Source organism: Asparagus officinalis, chromosome 10 (assembly GCF_001876935.1).
Source record: "Asparagus officinalis chromosome 10, Aspof.V1, whole genome shotgun sequence".
In the NCBI taxonomy this organism is placed as follows: Eukaryota; Viridiplantae; Streptophyta; class Magnoliopsida; order Asparagales; family Asparagaceae; genus Asparagus; species Asparagus officinalis.
In genome coordinates, this window is record NC_033803.1 from 3,133,828 (window position 1) to 3,147,766 (window position 13,939).

A 13,939-nucleotide genomic window follows, 5' to 3' on the forward strand; every position below is an offset into this window, starting at 1 on the left:
TCTTTATCCTGCTTAATAAAACATTGATTTGGTAACATGCAACTTCTTGTTACCTAAAATTTACAGTTTCCTACTAATACTATTTATATCAAAAAACCATTGCAGGAAGCCATGTTAAAGGCTGAACTCCGGAACATGGAGAGATCACAAAAGCGTGAAGGGATAGATATGACATACCTTAAAAACGTGATTTTGAAACTACTTGAAACAGGTACATTTAGAAAGCATTAAATCATGGGTATTTGCAAAAATACCATCCAAATCTCTGTATTTGCAAAACTACCCATCAAATCATCAATTTTGGAAGAAAAAAAAATATTACCCTCAAAGCAACTAGTCATCAACTTTGATAAGCTAATTTGTAATCACAATGGGAAAATTATCAACAAAATAGTTGATGATTTGTTGATTTTAGGGGTACTTTGTTTCACAAAGTTGATGATTTAAGTTGTAGTTTTGCCAATATTAAGATTTTGGGGTATTTTTGCAAATAACCATGATTTAAAGGATCTATATGCAAATAGCCCTTAGAATGAATACTCTTGAACTATATGCATTTATATTCTACTGGAACTTACATTCAGAATCTTAGAACTTTTTTTTGTACAAGAGAATATGAAGATAAGAATCTTATGATTTCATCGTCTCTTAACAGGTGAAGTGGAGGCCTTACTGCCTGTGGTTGGAACATTATTGCAGTTCAGCCCAGAAGAGGTATATCCAAGACTTTTATAGTAATTTTTCTATATAAATATTGAGGTTATGGTGGTTTCAGTAAGTTCGACAGTGAAACTCAAAAAGTGTGATTCTTCATCTGCTTAGCCCTAGTGGCCGCCAGTGCATAAAATAGGGCACAAGATAAGACATTTCAATTTTCGAAAACGGTGGTTTCAGAAGTTTTGGCTCTACATTTAGGACACAATATTTAAATAGAACATCATCCTTGCATATCATCTACTAATGTGAGTAGTTTCCCCTGCAGATAAGAAAGTGTCAAATAGCATATCGCTCCAATGATATATCAAGTCCAGCTGCTTCCTTGGCTGATGGGGCATCCACACCGAGCTCTCTTTTCTCAAGATTCTCATTTTCGTAAGTTTGCTGAGTGGTGATTGTGATATATCGGTCCTTTTTTTTAAAAAATTCCTCGAGGTGGAGAGTTGAGGAATTGCACATACTTTTTTCAACATATACCAAGCAAGGGAGTTCAGCATTTTGACTACCTCGTAAGGCCTGCTTTCTTCCGTTATAGTTGCATTTTTGTGACATTATGTGTAACTTTTGCATATACTTGTAATTACAATGTACATAACACCAAGAAGTACCAAGAGATCAGAAAACCCCCTCATGCAGGGGACCCATGAGTATAAACTTTGATTTTGATGTGTTATCTTCTTAAGAACAGGAAGTTCTGAGGCTACGCCCAAAAGGAGGGGGAAGGGCTGCCTTGTTTATTTTTTTTCTGAAATTTTCATTTTGCAGGTTTGCAAATAATGAAAACAAAAATCATTTCCAGGAGGTAGATTTTAGTATTTTTGCTATAGCTGAAAGCCTGAAATGGCTCATTGATGTTTTACATAATAGCTTCTCTCACTAGGTCATGTATACTAGTATACATGGAACTTGTAAGGTTAGGTCGAGTTCTTACGCCTATCTCCTAACAAATGGCCCGAAGGAACATTGAGTGGGATTAAGGTCGAGATTTTGGAGTTTTAAGACGTTCGAAATCAACTAACGGCACCCAGTCTGCTTGATTTGCACCTTTAGTCCGCAGCCTGTAACTCAGCATCCCTTTGGAGAAAGTGAAAGTGAAAGCGCATAGGAAGAAAGAGAGAGAGATCAATGCATCTCTTCAAGCTCCTCATGTTATTATCTATTTATTGATCTAAGGACTATTGCCTCGTATTAGCCCACGGTATCCAGTGAACTTGCCTATTTGAATTATTTCTATCTCGAGATCTACTTTTGGTGCATAGTACTCGTCTATGTGCCATCTTAAGGTGATTATTACAAAAATTATGCAAAGATCATATCGTAACTTAACTCCATGCCCCAAACGAATGAAATTACCACTATACTGGCCCTCCATTCTTCACCAAGGTCTTGACACGTGTCAAGGGCCTAAAACTAAGGATACAACCATCACTAACGAAAAAGCATCACCAACGAACGATTTCATAATTCTTGTGATAATTTGCTCAAGAGATGTTTGGCGTTCAAAAGCCATCTTTTCTTTCTTCGGTATCAAAGAGCTAACAGTCCAATCTACCAAGTTCAGAATTGAATTTCGACGAGCTAACAATCCAATCTACCAAGTCCAGAATTTCGACTTAATGCAAATGCATTCAGGATGTCAGTGGTAAAAAAGACAGTAGAACAATGCAAGCACGCAACCTTCATCGGATACACTCCGTATCCACCGTCAGTATCACACGTTGGTCATGAATTCACATCATCACCGAAGAGATGGAAGCTCAAATGTTCTGTGATACTATTACCACTACCAGGACCTAGCACGGGTACAAAAATAAAAAAGCAGTACAGATTCTAAAATTGTAGAGGCCATAATGAACAAACATCGGTTATACGATATAAAGAAAAAACCCTCTCAATTTTACATCTACTATAGTGGCAAGACTCTGTTTACATCCAAAGAACCTTTGATAAATGAAAGCATTGCAGCCATCCAAGGAAATTCAGGGTGCAACTGAAGACTCCTACCTCCTCACTGGGGGCACAGCGCCCCTGCCTGGGGGCCCACCTGCTCGACCTGCAGCTTGAGCCTGCACATAGGAATCGTCATATGAGTAACAGCTGATAAACAACAGCTCTAATTGTATTGTGATACATATAAGGGTTATTTCGATATTATTCCCTAAGTCCTTGATACTTGATATTGGTGCCCCCAAATCATTGAAATTTGGAATTAGTTCACAAAATCTTATAACTAACATGCCCCCACCCCCCAGTTACCAATTTTTCGGCTTGGGAGTACTCTTTAACTTTAAATAATTTGGGGAAGTAATTTCAGAACGCTTACAATATCTTTAGGCTAATTCCAAAATATGAAGATATGGCGGACTAATTTTAAAACACTTAAAAGATTAGTGAAACTAATTTCAAATATGAATATTTGGGGACTAATTTCAAAAATATGAAAAACTTGTGGACTAATATCCGAGGGACTAATTTAATATTCAAAATACTTTCTCCAATATATAACGCATCATTCTTCCAATCCATAAGACCTACATAAAATGGAAAAACTGACACCCATGCAACAACAATTACAAGGCCTCCATTCAAAATATTCAGGATTGGCTACAAAATCCTGTTGTCCTCTTGAGGGCCAAGTTGATCATTTTTCATACCCTTAATTGGTCCCAAACTCCCAATATTATCTGAAAATAAATAATCAAAATATAAAGTGACTAATTACGTGTCAGTAGGTGATTTTAATAAAAATTTGGTAAGCTGAAACCATAGGGGCACCCACGCGTTTCTCTCCCTCTAAACCTAAAACGATGATGAAAGATAAAATAAAAGAAAAAGGCCCACCATCAGAAAAAGACAAGATAAAAAAGAAATAAAAGCCCAGCATATTCGTGAATGCGTTTTCTTTTTTTTCCAATTATTTTTCACTTTTTTCCAAGGTAGTTACAGCCTCCTACCCCACCCCAATGCTGTTACTATAAACCACGGCTTATAGATGCTTACAAATTCCAGATTATCAACCTACTACAATACAGCACATGATACTTCTTATGATGGGAACCCAGCTTAAAATACTAACAGAATTAAAATTCATGTGTAATCTAAAGTGACACGTGTATTCTAATACCTTAATCGAATTATTGAAAAAAAAATAGATGACGAGATAGGAAGATGCATAATAGTTGCAGTCACAAAAATCTTTTCTAGCAAAGTGATGTAAGTGTTAATAACTGCATTGCAGGGCTATCAGAGTAACAAAGGAAAATAGGTCTATTAACAAAATAGAACTTACCCGGGCACGCATAGCAACAGCACGACCACGCCCAACACCAAGAGAAGAACCCTTGCCCTGCATTAAAAAAAACAAAACAGAATGAGAAAATCTAGCACCCTCAGCCATAGTTAATACTTTATAGCAAAGATAAACCCCGTATTCTTTTCGATTCGGGATCTTCGCATTTCTTTATATCGTATGCATTTATGGCTAGACTCCAGCATGTAGCTCAGCCGCTAGACACCCCTTTATCAGTTTTTACCCCTTTAGGTGCGATATCGCTTCTGGAGAGCGTTTGTAGGAGGTGTACCATCAGTTTAGACGAGTCGGAGCCCAGCTTAAAATACTAACAGAATTAAAATTCATGTGTAATCTAAAGTGACACGTGTATTCTAATACCTTAATCGAATTATTGAAAAAAAAATAGATGACGAGATAGGAAGATGCATAATAGTTGCAGTCACAAAAATCTTTTCTAGCAAAGTGATGTAAGTGTTAATAACTGCATTGCAGGGCTATCAGAGTAACAAAGGAAAATAGGTCTATTAACAAAATAGAACTTACCCGGGCACGCATAGCAACAGCACGACCACGCCCAACACCAAGAGAAGAACCCTTGCCCTGCATTAAAAAAAACAAAACAGAATGAGAAAATCTAGCACCCTCAGCCATAGTTAATACTTTATAGCAAAGATAAACAAGAATACACATTGCACACCTTAATTCTGGCATCCAAACGTTTGAACATAGGAGCATTCTTTAGCATATCAGGAATGACCATGAACCTGTAGAAATCAGTGCCCAAATTAGTTGTATAACACTGATATATGTTGGCATTTTGTATGATAAGATAAAACAATAGCCATGATGAACTTACCGGACCTTGCTGCCTCTGATGAAAACATGCTCAAGTTGCGACACTTTTCCATCCTACAAAGTAACAAAAGTTTGAAATTCTACAGATTATACGAAAAACTGACACCACAAAAGCTCCAGAAGGAAAACACTATGATTGATACGAAACAACCATAGCTAAATGGCTACAAGGAGAGTTAACCAATGGTGTTCATACACAAGGGGATCAAGATTGAACGAAATGTTAAGATGAGTGGCAATAGAACAAATTTAAAAGACGAGATAACAAAATACCATAAACTTTTGGAAAGGGCAATATATGTTCCAGGAGACCTAGAAACTCCCAACAACCATCGACATCTTTGTTTTATCAAAGTATACCCCCGTTAGTGTATTAAATCTACAAACTCCCAAAGTGGAGCACTAGAGTGCATAATACACTATTTCTCAAAACTAAGTCAGCTCTTAAAACTCTTTATAAGTCTATTTTGTAGTTTCAAGGAAATGGACGACCTCCACAACTAGTATTTTCCTCCTCTGTCATGGATCCATCTTTCGTTACAAGTTAAAAGAACCTTCTTCGAATCGTGTTCTAAATCGCTCGCATGCCCAAAGACTTGACGGCAATGACGTAACATATCAAACTCAAGGTCCGAGACACGATTGAAGGTTTCTTTTCAAAAGAGGCTCTGCGTAGAAAATGTACGGAAAGGGACACTATTGTCGTGTGACGGTATCTCCACTTACGAAGGGATATAGAGATGAAAATATTGGATTAGGAGGCACGCAGTAGCATGCTTCGTTGATGTCAAGTTCATCTGAATGACAAATATTAACAGCGAAAGATGATACGAAAGAAGATAATAAATGATAAATGCAGCTATCCTTCATATTTAACATCCGTGGTATAGACTTTCACTACCTCAACTCAAAATAAAAGGGAGCCATATTTCACCGGGCATAAGTTTCCAATCTTTTCACCAGGCGTATCATTTCAAACTTTCCAATCGTTTATTTTACCGCTTTAAAGTGGTGATGCTTTCATACAACTTCATTTAATAATCTACCATCTATATAAAATGAATAGAATTGTAAGAACGATTGAAATATAAGACGCAGTCAATGTAGCTTCTAGGGCTCAACACTGTTGAACGCCAAATTTAATAATTTGCTATCAAAGATGATGATTTGTTGGTTTAAGAGAGGCCATCGACCTAATTTGATGCGGACGAACCCTAACCCTAACAAAAAAAATCAAAAAAAAAAAAATTCGAACAAAGGGGGAAAACACGATGGAATTGAGATTTTTGAAAAAAAAAACAAACCCTAGCAGTGAAAGTGATGTTCTCGAGCTGGCAATTCCAGTTGTCCTCGCACTCGATCATGCTCCCTCTGTAGAGCTCGCCGCTCTTGAGCTCCACCGTCACCACGTGGCCCGCCGACTCGTGGAGGAGCTTCACCGGGATCCCTAGCCCCCTGCTCATCTCTCCCCTTTCTAAGTTTTTTTTTTTTTCCTTTTTTTCACCCCCTTCCGAGTTCTAAAACCCTAGATTTTGATGGAGGTTGGTTGATCACTGACAGAGAGGGAGTTCTTATATTTAGATTTGGATGTTGTCTGGGCTGGGCCGCTCTTGGGCTTCAAAGAAGTTAGCGATGACAAAAACTAAAGCGCTGGTGTGCTTACCGGCTTTGTTTCAACATTTTTGTAGAAAATGAATAGGATTTGGGTCTTACCGGCTTTGTTTCACCATTTTTATAGAAAATGAATAGGATTTGGGTCTGACAATGACAAAATTATAAATAAAAGATTCTTTATGAATCATATTCTTGAGTTTGATTCCCCAAAAATTTATAGATTTCGGAATCTATAAAGTTAAAAAAGTATGATGATTTTATATAAACCCAAATCCTAATGATTTGGGCGGATTTGGGGCAAAAAGCTGACGTATTTGTACTATTTTCCCTCTCTTTTTTTCTTCGGATTCCGTATCTTCACAAACCCTATATTATTATGAGACTAAATCCTATTTTCATTCCAAACTAAACTAAAGAATAGGAATTGGAGGATTTTTATAAAGTTAGATTCTATTTTTTCATGTTATGAAACAAACATAAAAAAAAAAGATTCCATGACAATATAAAATTGTCTTAAATTTTTTTTTATAGATTAGCTAGGACTCCATAAAAAATATGGGATTCCTAATCCTGATCTTGCCCACTATTGAACCAAACACCCCCTTATCATATGAGTTTGGGTTAATATCATTATTTGAAAAAAAGTTTGGGTTAATTTCACAATCCTCCCTGGACCCTTTGGCGGAGTTTTGCACGTTACCCCTCTAAACTTTGTTCATCTCGCATAAATCATTTGGGTTTTGTGGCGGCTCAGAAAACCCTCCAGCGTGTATTTTTCACATATTTTGCAGATAACTAAAATATTCTCGGGTGAAAAAAAACTCAAAATTTAGGGAGGGGTACATGACAAGTTCTGGAATTTTTCTCTCTAAAGATATAAGCTACAAAACTTCGATACTCGAGAGATTCATGATCTTATGGTTCTTACAATCATTATATGGTGGACAGATTATAGACTTAGATGATGGATCCACCCTTACTGCTACTACTCATTATGTAGCTATTAGAAATTATTTTCAAACCTTATATGATGAGTATGCAGCTAGATATGGTGTAGCTACACAACAGTCTTCAGCTTCGGCACCTTCAGCTTCGAGCACAGGTCGAGGTAAAAGTGTAAGTTTTGATAGGTATGCAATGGTAGCTGAACTAACTGGTGGATCTGGAACTTCATCAGGATTAGAGGTTTCTGAAATAGACGAATATTTATCTGCTTCCTTAGTTAAATGTCAAGGAAATGCTTTAGATATTTTGCAATGGTGGAAAGTATATGGATCAGTTTCATATCCTATACTTTCCACCATGGTTCGTGACTTACTATCAGTGCAGGTTTCGACTGTAGCCTCGGAATCCGCTTTCAGCACAGCAGGACGTTTGATCGACGACCACAGGACATGCTTAGATCCGTATACTGTACAAGCGGTGATGTGCTTACAGGATTGGTGGAGATACGAGAAGCGAACACAAGGCATCGAACGGATTGCTATGATTGAAGATAAATTTGAAGAGTTGGGACTAGCAGATAGATATAATGATTAGATAATATTCATAAAATTGTAATTTTTATTTCTTAGCTTTAAATTTGAATTAAATTATTTCGAAAAAAGTTGCAAATGATAGTGATATGGGTGAGTAGGTGCCAACCTAGTTGGGATGTACTCATCTATTGTGATGCGACGAATTTCGAAATAAATTTATACTTGTAAAGGATTTACCGATTATTAATATTGCCCGGCCCGGGCCCGGTTTTCCGGGCCGGGCCGGGCCGGGCCGGCCCGGATGGACAGCCCTAGGTCACTAACCCCCCTAAAGATATAAGCTACAAAACTTCGATACTCGAGAGATTCATGATCTTATGGTTCTTACGTCTCTAGTACCGTAACTCGATAACAATTGACTTTGACTAGAAGCATAGCAAGAGGAAAGAAAAAGAAGTGCGACGAGAAAATCAAATTTTATCAAATGCGACATGTTGTGCACGTTTAGCAACACGTGGGTTGACAGATAGAAATAGAAATAAGGGGCTTAAATTTCACGACCCCTTTAAGTTTGGACTTTTTTGAGATAACCCTCCTAAAAACTTTATAAAATTTGCCTTGAGATTCACACTACCATGAAGGCAGCTCTGTCTACAAGACTTTGTATACCATCCTAATAGAAGTGGTTTTGATAAGATTCTTCAGAGTTAAAAGAAATGATGACTTTGACCATGCGCTTAATGTGATGGTGATTGGTTGTCAGTGGGGGATTCGAGGATACACTGTCTCTTTATTCGTCCGGCTGAAGGCCGACAACCACTGCCTTCTTAGTCTTGAGGGCTTGACCTGGAGAATAGATCAACAAGTATCACCTCTTGAGTTGGCCACGTAAGTTGTCAACCTATGGAGTTGGCTGCAGGAGCAGATCGAGTCGTCTGGGCTCTAATCATGTCTGATCTGGCGTGAAGTGGGACACATGTTGACTGCATACGCGATGAGTCATCATTGATTGGATGTGATGGAGATTGAGGAGATATGGGGGGGTGTTGAGTCATGGAGACTCGTGGGATTCGCAATGATGAGGATAGACAGCTGTCGCTGCGGAGTTTGAGGTCGAACCGTCTATTGACTCGGCTCTGTGAGAGGAACGACAAGTATTGCTTCTTTAGTCAGCCGTGCAAGATGTCGACCCAGCTCCGAGTGAATGAGGGTGGTCGACTCAATTGATGAGGTCGAGTGAGAGCTGATCTCGACTCGGCTTAGCTTAGGAGTTGAGGGTCAATGCTACCCGAGTCGCCCCTGGTGAGAGTGAGCTAGTATGGTTGATTAATTGACGTCATAACATCTGTATATGGTTAAAACCACCAGTGATGAATCTGTCCTTAGTCCTTTAAATAGGGACATGGCTCTTCGCGTCGCTTTGTGAATTGTGAGTCGGGCTAATTAATTTGGACTTTTAGCAACAAGTATAATTGTACGCATGTGATGGGATGATTCCAAGTCATTCATCAGATTCTAACAAAACATTCTCATACGGTAGAGCACCTTTACCGTTCATGGGTGATTAGCAAGTTGAATTAGGAATTTTAATTATTCTATTTATGGTGCAAGTCAACCGTACAAATAGCGGTGGTTCACAGAATTCCTATTCACGTAATAAGGGACTATTTCTCATTTTGCCTCCTTACCTTTTCCATGTTCGGATGACAGAAACTCTGCAGGGTAGCTTATTACATGAATTAGAGAGTAAAATCAGAAATTAGAGAGGTTCATTTGAAAAAACTTATGAGAACAGAGGGACTCAAGGGCAATTTCAATAATTTGAGGGTCTTAACTCACAGTGCTTCCCTCGTTGCAGGCAGATACCTTGAATGTTAACTGATCAGTAGCTAGCGTTCCCATTTAAAACTATGAAAGTATATATATAGCAAGTAAACCAGTAGTTTATGGAGCTCAACCATAAACAACACATATAACAATACACAATAACATTTGTCTCAAAAGAAATAAATAGCTAATATTAATACAATTATGCCTGGCTCAATTCTATCCTGCTAATGTACGGCTTAGTGAGTGAACCATAGTAGAGATGCTTTCCTATCTTGAGCCCAACCGTTACTGCGTACAAACTTTGATCTGAGTGAAGAGCAACTGGCTTGCCATCCAAAGTCACGCTCAATACGCCTGAGTCCCTCTCGAGCTCAGGCAACGATGCAAGCTTCCCTAAAACCGGCGAAATTTTCCTCAAGAACGGATACCTCATCAGTATATCCCAAGATCGAGTCCTTCCCTGCAAAACGAAAAGACCACGAAAATGTGTGAGTTCTCAATGGCGTTAGTTAGTTAGCGAGGGTTTATTCTGACAAAACATGGAGGGATCAAGTGACATTTGGAAGGTTCGCAGGGTAACTTCAGAAAATAGCCAATTGAGGGGGGGTTTTATGAAATTTCATTTGACTTGCTATTAGGGCCGCCGGATAACTTAGCCCTGTCCAAATGGGCTTTAGGCCCGGACCCGGCCAGGCCCGAACAGGCCCGGGCCCGGACCGAGGTGGTGAAGCCCGACCCTAGTCCGGCCCGGCCCGGTTTTTTTAATTATATATATAATATGTATATTTTTATGTATATTTTTCATATATAACTATAGTATGATATGGTTATTAATGCATACTTATATATATTTAAGTATATATTGTCATTAATGTATACTTATATATACTTACATATATTTTTTAATGTATATTATATATAATTATAGTATAATATGGTCATTAATATATACTTACATATAATTTATAGCTATGTACTAATATGTAAGTATATACTAATACATATTTATATAGATATAATAAGATTAATCTAATTTTTTAATCAATTTTAGCAAAAAAATATAAAAGAATCAAAAAAAAAAGAAAAGAAAATCCAGGACAGCCCGGAGTCTGGCCCAGGCACCCCGAGTCCGAGTACGAGCTAGGCATTTGCGTGGCACGAACCCGGAAATCCGGGCCGGGCCGGACCGTTTGGACAGCTCTTCACCCGTTCTTATAACTTGTCATTGCTATTCTTAATTGGAGGGACTAATTTGAAGCAGTTTTATAAGAATTGGGAAGCCTAATATCAAGTTAAATGAATAGAGGGACTAATCTAGGAACAACTTTAAAAGATTTGGGGCGTCTAATAGCAATTTCAATGATTCGACGGACTAATTTCAAATATTAGATTAAGAATTAATTAAGAGACTGATATTGGAAAAAGAGACCAACATAATACTTGTCTGCCAGAGGCGTGCGAGTTTAAGTTTTCGAAGGATGCAAAACGCAAACATTTTTGAGAAGTGAAATGTAAATATCATAAGAAATAATGTGAGAACTAATTAGGGTTTACCGCAGCAAACGCAATCCAATAGTGACCCTCTCCATCATATCGAATATTGTCAGGAAATCCAGGCAAATTTTCGACAAATGCTTCAACCTCCCCTTTTTTCTCCCCGTGAATGTGATACCTTTGGCATCTCCTTCTACATAAAATTAAAAAAAGAAAAAAAAAATCAATTTTCACGTTGTAATTAACATTACAAATTCAGATGTAGAAATCATTGTTACAAAGCTAAAATTTTTTATCGGTCATTAAGAAATGTTATATGGCTTACTAGCACCGTCTATAAAATTTCAAAGTACTGTAAGCAATTTTTAAGCTAATCCTGCTTACAAAAAATAAAAGACAGAATTGATGACAGTATATTTTCTGATGCAGCACCAACTATCAATAACAAAACATTCTCCTGGACTTGACCAAAAAAATTCAAGTAAATATGTAGGTGAAAATATGCCTTTACAATTTTGAACTTATTGCCCTTGTAGTTTCATTATTACAGATAGACCCCTGAGTTAAATTTTCTGAACTCTTCGTGAAATTTTGGCATATGTTGCCCCAGGGTAAAATTAGCAAAGTCTACTTGAGAATAAAATAGTAAACAAACTAACCCCGGAAGCCTATCTGCAAAAATGAAACCACAGGGGCAATAAGTTTAAATAAAGATACTTTATAATTAAACAGTGACGTAGGCAGGATTATTTTTCGCCCAGGGCGAAAAATAAAGGTGATCTACTAGTATGTCGTGAGGGAGAGGAGGGAGGCGTGGGAGAGGGAGGAGGGCTGGGGATTGTTCCTGGAAGAGGAAGGAGAGGAGGTTGGATTTGTGGGAGAGGGAGGTGAAGCGAGGGGAGGAGGGAGATCGAGGTCGTGAGAGAGGCGGAGTTTCTTGCCCTGGGCAGCTGCATGCCCAGCGCAAGCAAGCTCTGGCTACGCCCCTGTTTATAAGGTATAATATTCACGATTAACCAATAAATAATGAGCTTGTTAATCACTGAGACTTACACCGGTGTTTCGCAGAAGATCACTGACCGTTGATCAGGCGAAAGAGTGACGCCGTTAGCGAAGTAGAGATCACGCAGTAGAACAACAGTGTGATTAGTTGAAGGATCAAAGCTCAATAATCTACCATGAGGCCTGCCCTCTAAAATATCCAACATATGATCACCATGTAGTTTATATTTGTACGACGCATCAGTGAAATATATCATGCCATCTGATGCAACATCAACACCATCAGTGAGTTTAAATTTCAATCCTTCAGCTTCATCTGTTAATAGTTGCACTTCCCTGTTTGGCTTGACCAGTAGTAGACCCTATATGTAATTCATATATAAGAAATTTAGTAATGGTTAATTAATTAGCTCTATTATAAATTAATGAAATGAAAAAAAAATTCATCTAAATGTTAAGTACATAAAGTACATAATTAGTGTGACGTGTAGACTTAGTTTACAGTGATTCCCATTTTGACGTCGACGCCTCTGCAGATGTATTTTGCACTTCTGGTGAGTGGTGACGTATTCAAACATCCACGTTCAAATGCTGGAACAATGCAAAAAGTACAAATTGGACTCTTATTACTCTTTAAAACCTTATCCTGAATTTATTTGATTAAAATTTGTCGAGCGATTCTAACTTTTGCAGCGGAGTCAACAACATCTATGTCCTTCAAACCAAAGCTAGCTATTAATTCAATTCAAATCTTATCTCACATGGAAAATAAATCAAAATGAAGAAAGGTCAAAAAAAAAAGTTTTATATATGGTGGTAAATAACCCCAGCTAAATATGCGACGAAAATAATTCATATTAATAAAATGATAATTATATCAAGTTATTTCTATAATAATAATAATAATAATAGTAGAAGATGAACATCAAAGGGAATCTGAATTCGACTCCCAAGGTGGACCAAGTATTTATTAAAATGTCCAAAATATTCTAAGATCGAACCGTACCTCCATCAGTTTAATCCATTCAAAGCAATTAATGCTCATCACCACTCTAAAGATGCTAAATTAAAAAGTTTAGAGATAATAAATGACTAATCTTCTACAATATATGCATCCCCCCCCAAAAAAAAAACAAAGGTATCAAAAGCTCGGCTAAACTCACTCACCTTATCAGCCTCAGCCACAACCAAACTCCTCCTATCTGGGCCCAAAGCAAGCCCAAGCGGGCGGCCGCCCACCCAAGCCCAATCCTCAACTTCGGCCTTCGGCACATCACCATCCTCCCTCGCCAGTATAAAGAAGCCCGTTCCCAGCATCATGGGCCAGATCCTCCGGGCCGGGCAAAAGCCCATCTCCAATCCTCTGTGTCACCGCGGCTATGTGGTTATTTGTACGTGGCACTTCGATGGATTTGTCGAAAGAGTAGGCAGGGATTTGTATGGGATCAAAATCTTTGGGAACTTTATAGAGAAGTACGGATAGTGTTAAAGGGAGTATTAAGATTATTAGGAGAAGAGCAAGTGGTCGAGTTTGAGAGGTTTTGGCGTTCGCCATGGGTGTGATTGAGGTAGGAGACGTGGGTAGATGGGTTTTTTTTTTAATATCCTCTAGGGAGAATTCATTGAGGGGTTTGGAATTTTTGAGTCAAATTAATTA

The 13,939-nt window shown here is 38.0% G+C and overlaps 3 protein-coding genes across 4 annotated transcripts in view; 1 reads left to right on the forward strand and 2 right to left on the reverse strand.

Moving 5' to 3' along the window:
* The window catches only part of LOC109826331 (protein GRIP), an 18,665-nt gene extending 17,280 nt beyond the window's left edge, over positions 1 to 1,385 (forward strand). For both annotated transcript variants that reach the window (XM_020393357.1, XM_020393358.1), the window contains exons 20-22: positions 106 to 211; positions 656 to 714; positions 983 to 1,385. In XM_020393357.1, the coding sequence (XP_020248946.1) occupies positions 106 to 211; positions 656 to 714; positions 983 to 1,096 (279 nt within the window). In that variant the 3' untranslated portion in view covers positions 1,097 to 1,385. The remainder of the gene's footprint in view (positions 1 to 105; positions 212 to 655; positions 715 to 982) is intronic.
* LOC109825965 (small nuclear ribonucleoprotein SmD3b-like) lies at positions 2,447 to 6,413 on the reverse strand. Its single transcript, XM_020392898.1, has 5 exons — positions 6,169 to 6,413; positions 4,866 to 4,918; positions 4,707 to 4,773; positions 4,553 to 4,609; positions 2,447 to 2,783 (listed from the first exon to the last, which is right to left on the reverse strand). Exons 1-5 carry the CDS (start codon positions 6,325 to 6,327, stop codon positions 2,718 to 2,720), a joined length of 402 nt encoding a protein of 133 aa, XP_020248487.1. The 5' UTR covers positions 6,328 to 6,413; the 3' UTR covers positions 2,447 to 2,717.
* LOC109826105 (protein STRICTOSIDINE SYNTHASE-LIKE 6-like) lies at positions 9,858 to 13,923 on the reverse strand. The gene is given in 5 exon segments (XM_020393069.1): positions 9,858 to 10,246; positions 11,341 to 11,473; positions 12,334 to 12,644; positions 13,450 to 13,558; positions 13,560 to 13,923. Coding segments are annotated over 5 exon segments (1,092 nt in total). The 5' UTR covers positions 13,838 to 13,923; the 3' UTR covers positions 9,858 to 9,985.